Source organism: Cavia porcellus, unplaced genomic scaffold (genome assembly GCF_034190915.1).
Source record: "Cavia porcellus strain 051 isolate PalLab524CR breed Dunkin Hartley unplaced genomic scaffold, mCavPor4.1 scaffold_21, whole genome shotgun sequence".
Taxonomy (NCBI): domain Eukaryota; kingdom Metazoa; phylum Chordata; class Mammalia; order Rodentia; family Caviidae; genus Cavia; species Cavia porcellus.
In genome coordinates this window covers 20,516,221-20,533,693 of record NW_026947504.1, presented here as the reverse complement: position 1 = coordinate 20,533,693, position 17,473 = coordinate 20,516,221, and the positions used below count along the sequence as shown (strand labels likewise).

The 17,473-nt window shown below is 34.2% G+C and overlaps 1 protein-coding gene across 1 annotated transcript in view; it reads right to left on the bottom strand.

Moving 5' to 3' along the window:
- Fbn2 (fibrillin 2) overlaps positions 1–17,473 on the bottom strand; it is a 224,999-nt gene that overhangs the window by 137,977 nt on the left and 69,549 nt on the right. Inside the window, 1 exon segment of the mRNA XM_063232411.1 lies at positions 7,473–7,598. Coding sequence (XP_063088481.1) covers positions 7,473–7,598 — 126 coding nt within the window.

Genomic DNA, 17,473 nt, shown 5'->3' with positions numbered 1-17,473 from the left:
ATACATGTAATTGTGCTAAAGTCTAGTAAAGGTAGAGTACGGAAGAGAAACACTTTTCATGGAAATATGAAAGAATTGTATTAAAATAAGGAGGCTTGGCCTGAGGTTAAGAAAGATACTTCACACATTATCACAGCTTAATTTATATCTTTTAATACAAATGTATGCAAAATTAGTAAGTATCCCATAAAAGGTTCTACAGACTTTCCCTCATTTCCCATTGCCTGGTAGTGAATAAGGCACATACAAGGCCCGTCAGTGACCACATCACAAGAAACACTTTCCTGGATCTAGTATTATATTTCCAGTTTGTTATATTTTTACTTTTTACTACAACAGGATATTTCTTTGGAGTAGACTAATTTCCTTCAGGCATGGAACCAAGATAATTGTCAGATTGTTCTCTTCCCTTTCATTTTCCTCCCCTTTTTCTCCTTCTCCCTCCCTTCTTTTTTCTAAGTCAAGAGAAACTAAAGATACACATATATTTCTAAAACTAGCATTTAGTTTTGACCTATTCTATGCTCATTTCCACTTTGAAACAGCAATTATTTAGTAATAAAATTAAAATGTAGTGAGCAATTACTCAACAAGCAAAATGCAGCAATTATCTAGAAGTAAAATGAAGACACATCTTAGTTTATGCTTTTTCTTTCTAAAATCAAAGTTAAAGCATTTGTCAGATTCTTTTCTTCTAGGTAGAATAGGTTCTTAAATCTCTGAGAAAGGTGTTTGGGACACTGTCAGCGTTTCCAGTGATCTCCAGCAGAAACTGAACTACAAGAATTATGTGAATTACTTTACCAGGCTTTTTTCCAAATGTTTTAAAAGAACTTAAACACAAAATGGCACTGGGGAAACAAAACTGGTTTCCAACATTTGGAAATTTCCTTGAATCCAATGAAGTACAATTTCCTGACCAGTGTCTTACGTTACATAAATTACATCCTCTGGGTCTCAAATGTCCACCGCTGTCATTTGTATGAAACTAGGGTGGGGGAGTAAAAACAGGCTGAGACCAGTCAGGAATTCATGGGTAACCTTAAATCTCTAGTTTACTTTCCTTCATCATCCTGATAGACAATTTAGCATTGCCCACCAATCCTTTTGTCAGAGCAGGCAAATATACGCTTCCGTAAGTCAGTTTTGTTATTTTAACTTTTTGCTAGCTTTAAAAAAGCTTATTTTGCAAACTGTCCTCAAAGCCCTAATTAAATGATATATGAGAAAAACTCAGTTTTTCTGTGCCATACCTGCCTGTCTTAAAGACATTAAGTGTCAAATGCTTTATCTGACACAACGTGCATGGAAACACCAGGCAATGGGCCGTGATCCTGCCCAAGAGGCACAGGTATGCTGCTGTGCTGCGTGGAGGCCTGAAAACTTGAGTGCAAATCTCAGGTATGGACACTGGGCTGTCTTCCCTCCTTCACTTACTTTCTGAACTGCGCTTCATACTTAAATTTGCCATTTATCTGTATAAATTTCCTCTTGTTTGAGGCATAAAATCTCTTTATAGGACATTAAAATGTGATCCAGATATTTCACATTTTGATTCACTGCCAAATCAAAACCATTCTTTAAATCCTCAAGCATAATATTTTGCTGTTTGTCTTTTAGAGATTTTATATTCATGTATGGCTCAAATATAGAACTTTTTCTCCTCTAGGTTTCCACAGAACATTGTATGTAGAAAAGGTCATGAAAACAATTTTTTAGGCTAATATTAAAGCGGGATGTCACTTTGGTAGTGATGTCCCATTTTGCGTTCAGTTCACTCTTACGGTTTAGATCTAAAATGTACCCCAAACTCTTATATGCAGAGGTGGGGTTTCTGAAGGGTGACTGGATCATGGGAGCACCATACTTGCTAGTGGACTGATCCGCTGATGAATTCATAGCTGAACATGCTGCTACGAGATGAGGATTAGCTGGAAGGGCAGGTCAAGGGGTTTGATATGGAAGAGAATAATCTTTTCCCAGGAGCCTGCTCGCTCCCCCTGCTTCCAAACCACCATGGCATCAATAGCTTTCCTCTGCCCTGCTCTCTTATGTTGGTATTTCTGCCTTAAAGCCAGCCAACCATGGACAGAACTCACCAATACTGTGAGCCAAAATAAACCTCTTCTCTAAGTTACGGATCTGAGTATCTTGTCCTAGCAATGGGAAAGTGATGACTATATTCACTAACACTCAAGGCGGGTGCAAAGGAAATCAATTGTGGGAAGAAACTATTTAGACAGGCAATTTCTGTTCAACACGTTAGTAAGTGATAAATGCTAATTTTGTCTTTTTTTGTCATCTTGGGGCCTGCTTGGTTGTCTCTCTGGAGTCCCTTTTTTCTTTGCTAGTAGCTCTTTCTTGGATTTGACATTTCCACATTCAAGACCCAGAGAAAGTGTCTTAAAAATCTATCTGATAACACTACTGTCAACTGGTTTACTGAAGCATAAGTGCTTCTGATTCCCATTTTAGATTTAACTCAATACACATTTTTCAAATACATTTGCATTAATTTCTAAGCTATTTATTTATCTGCCACTCAACATAAATGCCTCATAAAAGGTTCCTTAGTGCAGAGAGCTTTTATTATCAATTTACTTGATTATAATTATCTTAAATTTTTTGAATGTGTAGTATATTTACGTGATTCAAAGTAAAAAATTTACGTTAGAACATTCAATAGATAGAGAGTTCACCCTCTCGGTAAAGTCCTTGAGTTGAGCTGTCTGATTTTCCACCTTCATTTAGGCAATAGCACTGTGTAAGAGCAGAAGCTTTGGAGGTTGTATTCTGGTTCTGCTCTGTCTTACCCACATAATATCGAGAAAGTTAGACTTTCTATGCCTCAGTTTTTTTCATGTATATAGGGAGTTAATTAACCGCAACCAATCTCAAACTTTTTGTGAAAATTTAATAAGATAACCCATGTAACATGGTTTTGGTATTTTCCAGAATACCACCCACCTAGTGAACATTAGATTTTATTATTGGTACATATATTTTGCAGGAGAGATAGGCAAGAAAGATAGTTAAAATGTGGTAAGTGTTAGAGAAATAAATTCTTTGATATCCAGACAGAAAACAGTTTTAGGTAGATAGTCCTAGTATTCTCAATGTAGACATATATGTTTACAATACTATAAGCTTATTTTAAAGGACTTTAAAAATGAGCATTTTTCATTGTTTTAAACTGGTAGTCTCAAAATGTTTACCTATTTCCAATGTTAATATTCTCCTTATTTTATTCTCCATTTTAATTCATAATTCTCTCTGAGGATTACTGTATTTATTCTTTTAAAGTGACACATTTTTTGTAAAACAAGTATAAATAAGCACTTTTCATGTTAGCATACAGATTTTATTTTCCAGGGTTTATCAAAGCAGAGTCAGAATAGCAGCGAAAGAGATTGTGCCAACAAGTTTTATGAGTTGCCTGCGCATACATAAGCAAATTTGTTGTTACAAATTTGAAACAACACAGTGCTGTGTTAACAGAACAAGGCTAAAGACTCTTCAGAATAAATTTAAAACAACTATGTGAAACATAAAGAACCACTGAAGGGAAGCCTTCCAATACTCTGATGCTCTTTTCCTGCCTCTCATATAAGCCAGGAAAGAATAACAAGCTCAAGAAATGTTAAAGAAGGTATGGTCTGGAAGAGGGATCATGTAAGGACACTGGGCACCTACTTGTGTTTTATCCACATGGAATGGGCTGTAAATGAACATATTTTATTTTATAAGGGAAAAATGCTGAACAGTCTTTGAATGTACCACTTCATATTGTATGGCTATGCTTTCATTCCTTTCTTCACTTAATTTCAACAGGCAGTTAGACTAATGAATGTGTGTGTAGATAAAATCTTCTTTTTGGGTGCACAGAAGCACTGTACTCCACCTAAGAATCATTTTGCTTGCTATATAACAGGATTAAGAAATACCATTTTGGAACCAAGCTGGCCCAGTAGAAATAAGACATGGCTGCAGTGGGTATCATTAGATGGTTTATGGAACTTGGAATTTGAGTGAAGGGGAAAATTGATTTTTCCTAAACACACACACGCAAACATAATACTGCTCCAATATTTCTTGCTTTGGGCTCAGGTTTATTTAGTAGACTATACCTGAACATATTTTTTAAAAAGAGTCTCATGGACCACTGATATAAACAAATTAAATTGGTAAGAAGCCATATCTCAAGTATTAAATTAAAAGATAGATACTTCACCTACCACTTAAAATTTTACTATAAACTACACATTCTCAAATTTGAAATTTTGTCAGATGAAGCCTTCCACCAAAATTCAGTTAAAAGAACACCCCCACAAAAATTAACAGAAAACAGTTCCATTTTTTAAGGCAGAAGACAAAGGTTCCAAAGATGATACGTAATAGCTACAGGTGATCAAAAAGAGAGTATCACACCAAACTGCATTTTAATACTATGCTTTGTCTTTCAATGCCAGCCAGAGCAAAATTATACTATAAATAAGATGATTCACCAGAGCAAAGAAAAAATCCTTACTGAAGACATTAGCCTCTTTCCAAATACACATTTAACCTCAGACTTGTATTCTGCCTCCTTTTTGGACATTCATCCAAATAAATTGACTTACTGCATACCCCATTCCCAACAAATCGCCATATACTACATGCCATGAACTGTCCTCAGCTCTGGGATACAGTACTAAACACGACAGAGATTCTATATGGAAGATGTTATTCAAGGGGTGGAATGAGACAGATGGCAAGTACACACATGAGAAATCAGTAACAGATTTGTTAAAAAATAATAAGCGAACTTTGCAGTTTCATGTTTAAAACGCCACCATTTTCCCAATCACTCAGTGCCTGAATACTGGAATTACCTTTCATAATTTTGAACATACCTAGTAATTCATAGGTTTTTAATAAAAGGTTTCTTTACAGAATTTCATAAATGTATGAATGGCAATACAAAGCATTCTACAATAAAAACAAGACGGGTATTATCTTAAAATAAATTAGCCAACAGACTATATTTTATGTCTACATCATAAATCACATAGAAAAAAATGATTTGCCATTGACAGTAGGTAAAAAGTATTTGCTATGGTTATATATAGTTATATTAACTTTAAATTTATGGCAACATTTTAAAACTGTTACTAAACTATGTGTAAACTGACTATAATTCAAAAGCTGTTACCAAATGCAGGAATAGTTTATAGTCTTTCTTTATACATTATACTAACAGTTACACTAAAATGTTTTTATCACTAAAACTTTATACAGGTAAAATAGCACTTGCTCTTTTACACAAAGAAACAGTATTACTCTCAAACAAAATTGATAATTGCCTTTTTAAGACATATCAAAATAACTATGACCTTTCCAAGCCTTCATGAAACCTTTAAATTTCAAACTCTAATCATTGCTTGTTCCAGTTCTGCTATTCCCCATAAATCCCAAATACTAAATCACATAATTCTGGGCAATGGTTAAACAGTTCTGGCTGCCAGGACAGGAAGTAAGGAAAGACACGACTGGATTGAGCTCTGGGTGGTGCCCACATTAAATCAATAGCCCCTATTCCTAAAGAACACAGGAAAGTGGCAAATAACGAGTTGGACTGTCTTTCTCCAAATTTGGACTTGGCTCTGTGTATGGCTGTGATGGAACACGATGTGGAAAGGGCTTACTACATTTTCAACTAAGAAGAAATCCATTGTTCAGTGTGCAATGGAAATATCACAACCACTGTGATCAGCCAGTGACATGCCTTCTTGCCTATGACCAAATACTCTTTTTGTTCCTAAATACATCACCCTTGGATTTAGTCTGCAGATTATTCCAGAAGTAAAAAGTGGAGAGGCATGACAAGATGTTGAGCAACAGAATCAATCCTCAAAAAGCCAGCAAGGAAAGCACAAACATGTAGCAAGAAAATAACAATGCACTTTCTGTTGGTCCCTGAATTTCTGGTGGAATTAATGTGTTAATTAAGGAAACTTAGATAATTTTGTCTGCCTTGTAAGTATTTTTCTTAACTTTATTATACACAGACTACAATGATCAACATTGTAGTGAGACAGCATATACTATATAGGCATTTGCAAAGTTTCAGAAAATTTATTTGGTCTTTAAAATAATCAACTATGGGGTTGGGGATTTAGCTCAGTGGCATAAGCGCCTGCCTTGCAAGCAGGCAGTCGTGAGTTCGATCCCCGGTGCCAATAAAAAGGAAAAAGACCCCCCCAAAAAAATAATAATCAATTACATTTTTATCACCTTTTTATGGGAACCATGAAGTTAATATACAGTTGTATAAAATATATATAATTATAAAGACTAATTTGGCATTGATTATAAATGAATTGTAGCAAATGAGAAATATAGGATGATACATCGAGTGAGTTTATAGGATTAGGGTACCTACTACTGAAACAGCAACATATTTACCCTACAATACCTCCTATCTAATAACATAGGTTATTTTCTTGTCTATTATGTATAACTGAACTCTAGGTATCGCATTTTCTCATTTTCTTTTCTACAGAGGACAGGAAACTATACAATAATCATGCAACAGAAAATAAAAAATACTGTCTTGTGGACAGGGAAAAAGGAAAAGAATTCAAAAGTGCTTATATCACAACAAAATGAGAATTGTTACACTTTCTTCTCTTTCAAAAAATACCTTTGAGGAAATAAATTGATTTAAATTGTATGTAAACTGGAATAACAGGCATTAAAATTCAATATTGCTACAAGCAATAAAACAATTCTCAGTATCTATGATCACTGAAGTTGTATGCATTTATAATCTTGAGTTTTATAAATAATATAGTTTATCATAAATAAAACCAATGAATCTATTACACTTGAGAATACTAATGAAGCTGCTCTTTATGTTTGTTTTCTAAATTTTGTGGCTATTGAAGTATTTTACTTTGGTTTTTTTTATTGTCTTTTTTCTTTTTTTTTTTTTATCGGTACCAGGGATCAAACTCACGACTGCCGGCTTGCAAAGCAGGTGCTTATGCCACTGAGCTAAATCCCCAGACCTGAAATATTTTACTTTGTAATATTATAACATGATGCCAACTACTAACACATCATTTTACACATGATAATGTAATTTGGAGTTCTTTTCTCTATCCCAAGTTTAATTTTTGATACAGTTGCATAAGTGAAATGGAAAAGTGCTTTTTTAACAAAAAAATACAAATGGCCACATTACTCCTGCTGTCATTAGTACACAGAGACTGCAGTAACAAACAAGATGCAAAAGGTTCATTGTTTCTTTCCAAATCAAACCCTCTAAGGCTACAATACACAAACTAATAACTAATTATAGCAAGTTATATCTGTACTTTCATATTAAAATAAAGTGACATTTATGATGAATAGTCTGAAATTCCAAATGCAGTCATGTTTTCCTCCAATTCAAAGCCAAGACTTCAGCGGTCCTGGAAGCAGAGACTCACCTTCACATTTCTGTGTTGTTTCACTCTGTTTGTGACCTGCAGGACATCGGCACTCAAAGGAGCCCACCGTGTTGATACAGTTGCCTCCCTGGCAAATACCGGGAATAGCCTGGCACTCATCGACATCTGTAAGGAGAAATTGTTTTCAACATACATATGACTGACTTTCAAAATATTCATGTCTGTCTCTTAATGGAGAGAAGAAATTCAGTTATTCCCCATAGAAAGAGATGAGGGAAGCAGGACCCCTTCATATGTGCATGTTTGATTTATGTAAGTGATATTATGTTATAGGTCTTATTTTATTTCTTAATTTTTTCTCTTGAAATTTGGCTTTTAAGATTCATTCATGATGTTATGTGAGAAATCTGTTAGTGTGATGAGTTGATACTTTTTATTCGTTCACTCTCCTGGTAACAGACACCAAGTCTAACTTCCCAACACCTCCACATGATACAATGAACCTCACCACTGCACTACTTTATGGAGCAGAATGTGTACTCAGAGCAGCCAGACTGCTTACCCCACAGCTACACACCTAGATCAGAGCTATTAGATCATAAATTATACACACACTTGCCATGAATACCAAGAGCCCAATGCATGCTTCTTCAGAGCACCTGAGAGTCTCACATCAGCAACAGTTTGAGGATTCTCTGCTGTTACAGGATTTCCGCAATTATTTTTCTGCTAAAATGTGTGACATTACCATTCAGTATCCTAATTTTTTTGCCTAACAATTGTAAAGGGATAGTAATTAGTACTTAGTATTCATTTCTCTAGTTACTACATTTACTAAGCTTTTTTTGAATCTTAAAGGTGGGTATTTATATCTCTTAAATACTATTATATTGGGGTGACTGTCCTGTTTTTCTAAATTTAAAACCTTGTCAGTTTTAGATACTGCAATTATGCTCCTCTTCCTTTATACTATTAAATTTATCTAGTATCAGAACAAAAATCCTATTTCACATACGGAAAATGAAATTGACATAATGAACTGACAATGAAATTACTGAATTTCTAATAAAGGCTTTTTAAATAAATAAAAGTTGAGTGTCTGGGAAATGCTAAAGGAGGCAAATAAAAGCAAGAAGGAAAGGATAGCCAAAAATGAAAAGCCCTGGAAACAGAAAATATATTGGTAAATGCAAAACATTTTATCATTTAATAACCAAAAATAAGTGTAAAAATCAACAATAAGCATGTATTTTGGAGGAATAACACGAATGAGCAAAGTATAATGATAATAATAAATAATAATAGCATGGAGCACTGAAGAAAGAAATGGAAGAATGCCATTGTAAAATTACTATGTTATAAATAAAATGGCACATTAGTATTTGAAAATATATTATGGTAGGTTAAATATATATAGAAAATAATGAAATATAAACAGAGGTATAGCTAATAATGTAACAGGAGATAAAACTCAATATGAACATTACCTGACCAAAAATACATAATGAGTGGGACAGACAAAAATGGAAAACTAGCAATATAAATCCAATGACACTGAAAATTATATGAAATTTAAAGACATAAATAATTTAATTAAAAAGGCCAAAATTATCAGGTTTAACCTGATTTTATGTTGTTTACAAGGGACCTATTTTGACATTTTTTAATAAGTAAAAGGATGGAAAAGACATTAATCAAAAGAAAGCTGGACTGGCTATTAATATTATAGAAAGTGCTTGGGGCTGGGGATTTAGCTCAGCGGCATAAGCGCCTGCCTTTCAAGCAGGCAGTCATGAGTTCGACCCCTGGTACCAATAAAAATGAAAAAGACCAAAAAAAAAAAAAAAAAAAAAAAAAAAAGAAAGTGCTCATCAGAACAAGAAATGTTACCATGGGTAAAGCCTGTCATTTCACTCATAATGATCAATCATAAAGTTCAATTCATTAAGACATCACAATGCTAAATGTGAACACTGATTATAAAATGTTCAACACTTGGAGCAAACAGAATTTTGGTAGATGGAACTAAAAAGAGAAAGGAGCAAATCCAAAATTATGGTAGAAATTTTTATGGTCCTCTCTTAATGACTAATAGAACATGTAGACTAAGTATCAGCAAGAATAAGATTTAAAATATACTTTCAACCAACTTGTCACAAGTGACATACACAGGACAGGCCATATACTTCAGCAGGCACGCATGCTTACCAAGTGCACATCAGCTATCTACCTAGGTGGACTATATTCTACAAAAATGTAAAAAGATTCATTGAATATAAAACAGGATTAAATTATCCAAGGTATATTCTCTAAACAGAACAAAGTTAAACTAGAAATTAATAATGGAGGATATTTGAAACAGTCTCAAATATTCAGAATTTAAATACACTTTGAAATAATGCATGGGTTAAAGGAGAAATCACAAAGAAAACTAAAATTTATTTTGAATTAAAATGAAAATAGGTATCCATCTTTGTGGGATACAGCTAATGTAATACAGCCTACATGTAAATGTACTGTACAGTATTAAATTGTTCATATAATAAAAATAGAAAGTTCTACACTCAGCAATCTTGTTTTCCAACTAATACACTGAACATGAATTACAATTCAAACTCAAAGTAAATAGAAAAATAATAATGATAAAATACAGAATAGACAAAAATAAAAATAATCAATGACTACAAAACGGCTTTCTGGAATATAAGTGGAATTGATAGATCTCTATTATACTGACCTAAAAAAAAGGAAGAAATAAATTACTAAGAAAAGAAATGAAATACTGAATGAGAATGAACTTATTCCTACAGACTCTGTACAGATTAAAAAGATCAGAGTATGAACATCATTACACTAAATTCATTAATGATAAAATATACAAGTTCCTTGAAATCCAAAATACCGAAGCTGACATAGGAACAGATACCTGAATAGTCGAAGATCTACTAACGTACTTTTAAAAATATTCACACAAAGAAAACTTCATGCCTCCATGGTTTTACTAATGAATTCTTCCAAACATTTAAGGAAGAAATGAGGAATATTTAAGGAAGAATCTGTACACCAACTGTATACAGACTCCTTACATAAAAAGGAGGTGTCCTTTACTGTCTAGTGGGCTGACGTCACTCTGACATCAAGGCCAGAAAACTCCATTCCTAGGCTGAGGGTGTAGCTTAGTGACACAGCAGCTGTCTGGCAAGTGTGAGGTCCCGAGTTTGATTCCCGAAACCCCCTCAAAATACAGACAAATCCATTCAAGAAAATCAAGCAATAGAAGGACATCTCTCTGAAAAAGGAAGTCAAAATTCTTAAAAATTTTAAGTCACTTTCAGCAATATATAAGAAATATAATATATCGTGACCAAGAGAGACCAGGAATTTAAGTTATTCTTAAAACATTTAAACATTGAAATAATTCATTATACTAACAGATTAAAGAAGAAAAAGCATATAATTATCCTGTAGATATGAGTAAAGGAGTGACAAAATTCAAGACTTTCGAAGTTTCAGTAAATCAAGAGTACAAGGGGTCTTCTTCAATTCAAAAATAAATTGAACATGCACAAAAACTAAAGGAGATATTCTAAAAAAGTTTCAAAAGTGCTTTAGAGTTTACTGAAATTTTCATTTAACCTCTTGTAAATTTGTCTTAATTTCTTCCTTTATGAGATAATAACTGAATTCAGCATTTTTATGGCAGTGCACATAAATATAATACTATACAAATACGTTACAATGTATTCAAACAGATGACTCTAACAGTTCTTTTAATGTTATACATTTAACAAATGTTAAAGAAACAAAGATAACAATTAAAGAAATAACCATTGATCCATAAGTTAGCCTTATCTTCTTTCAGAGTTTTATTCCCATATCCATTCACAGTGCCAGGCTGCTCATTTAACAAAAATCAGGTCGTATCACTCATATTGTTCTCTATTTTATTTTTTTATTTTCATTAAAAAGTATGTGAACGCTATATCTCTGTGTCAGATTTATTCTATTATTTTTGGTAAGCTCACAAGTTTAGCGTATGTTAGAGGGTACTTCAGAGAATTCAAATTTACAGTAGTTTGGTAATGTTATTATTCTTTCTCATTTTAGCTGTCTATAAAATTAATTACAACAGTCTCAAGCATCTCTCTGCAGTGAAACTAAAGTAAATTTCAGTGTCGTACTGAAGGATATCTGATCTGAACAAAAACAACTGGAATGAAATTTATGGCAGAAAGTTTATATTCTGAACAGTTTAGTTCCAAACATTTCAAACCTCATTAGTTGAAAATGTTCTGTATGTCCATTCTGATTACCATGTGGTATAAGCCACCCTAGACAATTATTTCTCTGGCAGATAAATCCGAGAAAGACTATCATGATACAAAAGTTGAAAAATGGGGCCAAACATACAAAGCCCTTTTTTTTTTTTTTTAATTTTTTATTTAAAGAAAAGGAAACAAAAGAATACATGGAGATTTTAAAAAAAGGGTAGAAATGATACAAACTTACAGAAAAACAAACGGTAAGAAATTGCTGGTTGATAAGTTACACATTGTCATCTTAGAAGTAGCTGTTCATGTTATGGAATTAAAGCATTTAGAATGACATTCATAAAGTGACACTACAAACCCTTCTGCTCTATGATCGAACAAGAGCTCAGTAACATGGTTATCAGTCCTACACATTTGTTTTACTTCTCAAAGAGGGTAAGATTAAACATATCAAAACAGAACATAGCAGTTAAAAAAACAATTTAAAGAAATACAGATTTCATAGGAAGCCCACTGGAGATCTTGATTGTCTATCTAACTGTCTCTAGTTTTTTACAAATAGTTGTCTCCATCTTCATCCACCTTATATACTTAGTGTATATTATAGAACTAATCAAATCATTGAAGACTTTTTAGGTCCTCAAGTACCAAATTAGGGAAGACAATAGTAACTACCAACTCACCTCTCTTACTCTTTGTGATAGCTGTCCCCATCTCTACATATGCTGAAATTGAACTCAAGAAACCAGTCCAATGTCATTCTAATCAGCAAACATTAGTATTGCTAGAATTTCTATCATAATGCTACTAAATTAGCCTCGGGTTTCTTAGTGTCTCTTCCTCAGAGTATCTGTTCATTACATCTTACATTATATAATCTGTTCCCATAAATAATTAAAAAGAAAAAAAAGAACCCATGTGTGGATTTCTACATAAATATCTATCCTCTCTGTGTTATAGGGAATACCAAGTCATAGCAAGACAGCATAACAATTTCCTAGAAAAACATGCAATGGATAAAACATTTAAGACCACAATATAGATGACCTTCCATAGTTACTATGTTTCCTCTTGTTATTTTCAATAGATTTGACCACCACACTGGCTTATTATAGTTAAATATAGTATCACCTATTTTTATAAAAACTTAACTTTGGACAAAGCCCTTAATATTATCATAAAATCTTAAATTACATACTTCGCAAATTCAGTAATTTTTTAGGGTAAACGTACATTACAAAGTTTATTCTGTCATGGCCTAAAACGTATTTTCCTAGAAAGATAAAGAAAACTTGTATTTCAGAAGTCTCCTAGACTATGCAGGTATATGGAATTGGTTTCTTTTAGCTACATCAGTTTGGTGATTAAAAAAAAAAAGTGTAAGAGTCACATAGGAATGAGGAACTTAGATCTAGATGCATATACCACAAACAAACATTAACAGTCACAGATCTTTGAACTACACAAGTTTTTATATCTTCAAAGCTGCAACATGAACAGCTGTTAGTGACTGATTTTCTACTGTCCAGAGTGCACTGATGTGTTTCTCTTCATCCCTTCAATTTGGGCAGGCAGCTTGCTTCTTTAAATGCTGAACTATTTCAAATCTCATATAAGGATTTTATGGACTAGAATTAAATCTTTTGAAACTTAAACCTTACATAGTTACTTCCATCCTTGTCTATTAAAAAGTTATAAATAATAAAACAAAACAATAATAATTCTAGCTTACAAACTCATTTAATTTCTCCAGCTTCTCCAAAAACTTGCCTAAAAGATGAACCTTATATTATATAAATTAATATTGGATAGTATGACTTTTTAGTTCATGTACAAATATGGTAAACTATGTGCAATGGTATAAACATATAAAAATAGTTCATGTAATTTGCATTTTTAGGAGTAAAGGACCACAGAAGTAATTGCTACAGTTGACAATATGTATTTTTTAAACTTTTCCTATTGCCAAATTAGACACATTTTAATATGGAAGTACTTATTTTTATGTTGTTGATATAAGCAAATGTCACATAAAGTATAGCAACTGAAAATTGAGTCTGTCTCTGGGAATCTGATATTGCCAGCTGATCAATATAGCCAATCAATATAAATGATCAATACAGCGGGAATCCCCTTCATACACCAAATTCAAATGTTGAAGAAATCATCAGCACAATAAGCAAATATCTGTATTTTGACAACTCTTAGATGCTAACCCTCTAACAAAATTAGGGGAACTTTCTGTCTCAGTGCTCATCATCACAACAAATGTCAGTGTCCTCTTCCAGCCCTTGAAGTCGGACACCTAGGAGAAGAACCTGGAATTCTCCTGCACTTGCCTTACAGCACTCTGTCCGCAACGAGTGCTCCTCCTCAGTACTGGCCATCTCACAGCTTCCCTCTACGACTGCATGGTCGCACACTCTGTATTTCACTTTACTCCTGCACTCATCTTGTGACTTGTTTGCTGGGCCCCCTATCCTGACTCCTCACAGAATAAAAAAGCAATCCCATTTTCCTGTGATTTCAAAAGTTTAGACTTGGCCGCAATGTTTGTGTTCTACGAGGTGTTCAGAGGCAGCCTGACACCAGTTGGAGTATGTTCTTATTTAAAAGCAAAAACTCACCTGTTTATTGTGCCTGACTAAGCCCATGGATCCACATTATTTCTGGGTGTAGTATCTTCATGCCTTTATCTATTTTAGAAAGTTTTTCTGCTACTGTAAAACTTTTTTCAGTTTCTTTCATCAGTTCTCTTTAGTCTTGTGTGTTTTGGTTTTTCTATCATTGTTCCCTGACAGTTTGGTTTGTGTGATTTCCTATGTTATCAATTTTTTTTTGAGTTGTGTGTATGTAAATACGTATTATTTGCCTTCAGTGGACAAGGTTTTAAATCCTTCAGTGTCTTGCTTGAGTACTAACAACTCACTTTTCACCCCATTTTGTTGTCCTTAGGTAACTTGTTTAGAAGTTTATTTGTACGCATTTGCTGTACATGATGATATACACTTTGTGGGGAGCCAGTACACATACACAACACGGCTCACTCCTTTTTCCTCCTCTTGCCTTCCTTTCATTCTTGCATCTCTAGCTCCCCTTCCCTTTTGCAGAGGATCTGTCTCCCTATTCTGGTCTCTGTCTTTTGTTTTGTTCTTTAAATTATTTTTACTTTGGGTTTCTCATAAGAGAAATCATACAATATTTATACTTGTGTATGTGATTCATTTCATTTGATCTTACGGTCTCAAGGTGCATCCATTTTCTTTCTTTTTTTTACTTTAAAGAGAAAAAGCCCAGAATAATCAAGAAGCAAACAAACAAACCACAACTAAAGCAAAGTGGTGACAAGAACAATGACAACAGCACAGAACAATAGAACTATAGGATTTTAAAACAAGATGACAGGATTTTAACAATGGTTGTTATATAATGCATATTGTTAACCTCAAAGTACCTGCTCAGGCTACCAGACACAGGCTTATGTAACAGATTAAACAATAAAATTCCCTTTGAGAAGTTCCTTTCCCTTTTACTGTATCTATTATAATTTTGGGATCTTATTTACTTTTTCATTTTTTTAATACACTAGCAAGACAACACAGTGTTTACATATGCAAATCTGATTTATTTCACTTATGACTATGGTTTCCAGGTACATGTTTTCCTATAATAACTAAAATTTATTCTTCTTTATGGCCACACGGCACTTCTATTGTGTAAATATACCACATTTCCTGTATCTATCCATCTGTTGATGGGCATATAGGACACTTACAAGATTTAGTTATTAAGAATCATGCTGTATAATACAGGCGTTGAAGTAATGTGATATAAATTAATTCTTTGGAAAGAATCTAAGAGGAGAACTGAGTCAAATAGAATCTCTAGTTTTAGACTTTAGAGAAATCTCTATACTTAGCTTCCCCCGTGGCTGTCCTAGTTCACATTTCCACCAACAATGCAGAAATGATACTTTTCTCCTGCCTCACCAGCACTCTAATTATTTCACTTACTGATAGTAGCCGTTTAGACTAAGGTGGAATTTCAGTATTTTAATTTGTGTTTCTCTCATGAGCAATGATGATGTTTTTCATTAATTTATTGGCTGGTGTTTTTATAGAACTCTTAGAACTCTCCTTTCTGTCCCTTTAAAGAGATGGAAGGGAAGATTGGCCTTTCATTTGTTTGGGTAGCAATGCTTTGAAGCCAGTTCTTCATGTGCCTTTTCCTTACGCTCTTTCTTTTTCTCTTCTTTTCAGCCTTTCTATGTTGGCCTTTTTTTATTGCTCGTCTTTCAATGGAGACATTTCTCAGGAAGCAGACAGCTCTCGGGGGAGCTGGGAAGAAAGGAGGCAGTTTCACAGCTTCTACTGAGAACACTGAACAATGGAAACAGATTCTCTCCACCCCATGCACATTTCCTCTTTTTCTGGGAAGCAATTTTTCGCATTCAGTTGGTGGTGTGGCTCCCTCCTCCTCCTCTCCAAACTACCTATGACATGCTAGTGCTTCTCACTTCCTCTGGCCTATCTCCTACCTCCTCACCTCCAGAGCTCTCTGGGCTGCAGGACTGAGAGGATTTTAAAAATTGGCTTGGCGCTGAAATTTCCCCGTCTGCTGTCTCACTCTTTCTGTGAGGATCTTCAGTTGACCCATCTTTTCCAAGGAGGCTCCTTCTGTCCAACAGAACATCAGCAGACCTGCCTCTCCCCTCCGACAGGGAGCCAGCGAGTCCCACTGAGCAGCCTCTCAGGATGCTGATGCTCATGGCCGATGCCGAGAACTCTGCCTCACCCCATGACTTTCCCACAACCACATATGTTCATCACCATTCTACCTCGGTACTACTGGTTTTTACTTTACAGTACAAGTTGTTTTCTACTACTCTTCCTTTCTTTGTTTTGAGACAGGGTTTTGATATGTAGCTGGCCTTAACTATGTAGCCCAGGCTGGTCTCGAACTCGCGGTGATTCTCCTAACTCAGACTTCTGATGCTGAGATTACAGATGTGTGCCATTACCCCAAGTTGTTACTCATTTTTAAGGTAATAATTGTTGGGTTCAGAAATAAAGGAAAAGTTCACTACTTCTGGATTAAACAGCAATGGATTCTGTTGACACAGTATGATTAACATTAGACTGTATAATGATTTACTTAATTCTACTAATGTAGACAGCTGAGATAAAAATGTTTTGGTCACAACTATTTTTAGTAATGCAATCAAAAGAGTCAGATAACAATTAAATCTCCTTTCCCCTTTATGATATATAGAAGGCCTGGGAAGCACTTTATACCCAGAGCATCATCCTTTAATTTGAAACCATGGAGTCCAACTATGGCTGCTTGACTTTAGCTGAGTTTACACTCTATTCACATAGACTAAAGGAGCTACATACTTCTATATGCTAATTATGTATGAGGAGAACATACAACATCATCTGTATCGCAAAGGTGGGACTATAGTCTTGTTTGTTTATTGAAATCTGTGTCCCGTATTCTACCTAGGAACTGACTGTGTGTACAATATGTGAATCCCTGTGCATTTTATGTTACCCGGAAAAGTAGAAGATTAACAACAACCTGTTACCATCATCAGTGATAAGTCAGACAGGATTTAACAAGCAAGTTTTTTCTGTTACATTTTCAGTCTCAAAACATATGGAATAGTTTAAAATCTTATTCTCTAAATAGCAAAGTATGTAAATTAAAAATCATGAGTTGCATTTGAATATTATTTTTAAAGATTGAAGTGCAATCTGTTCATGTAAA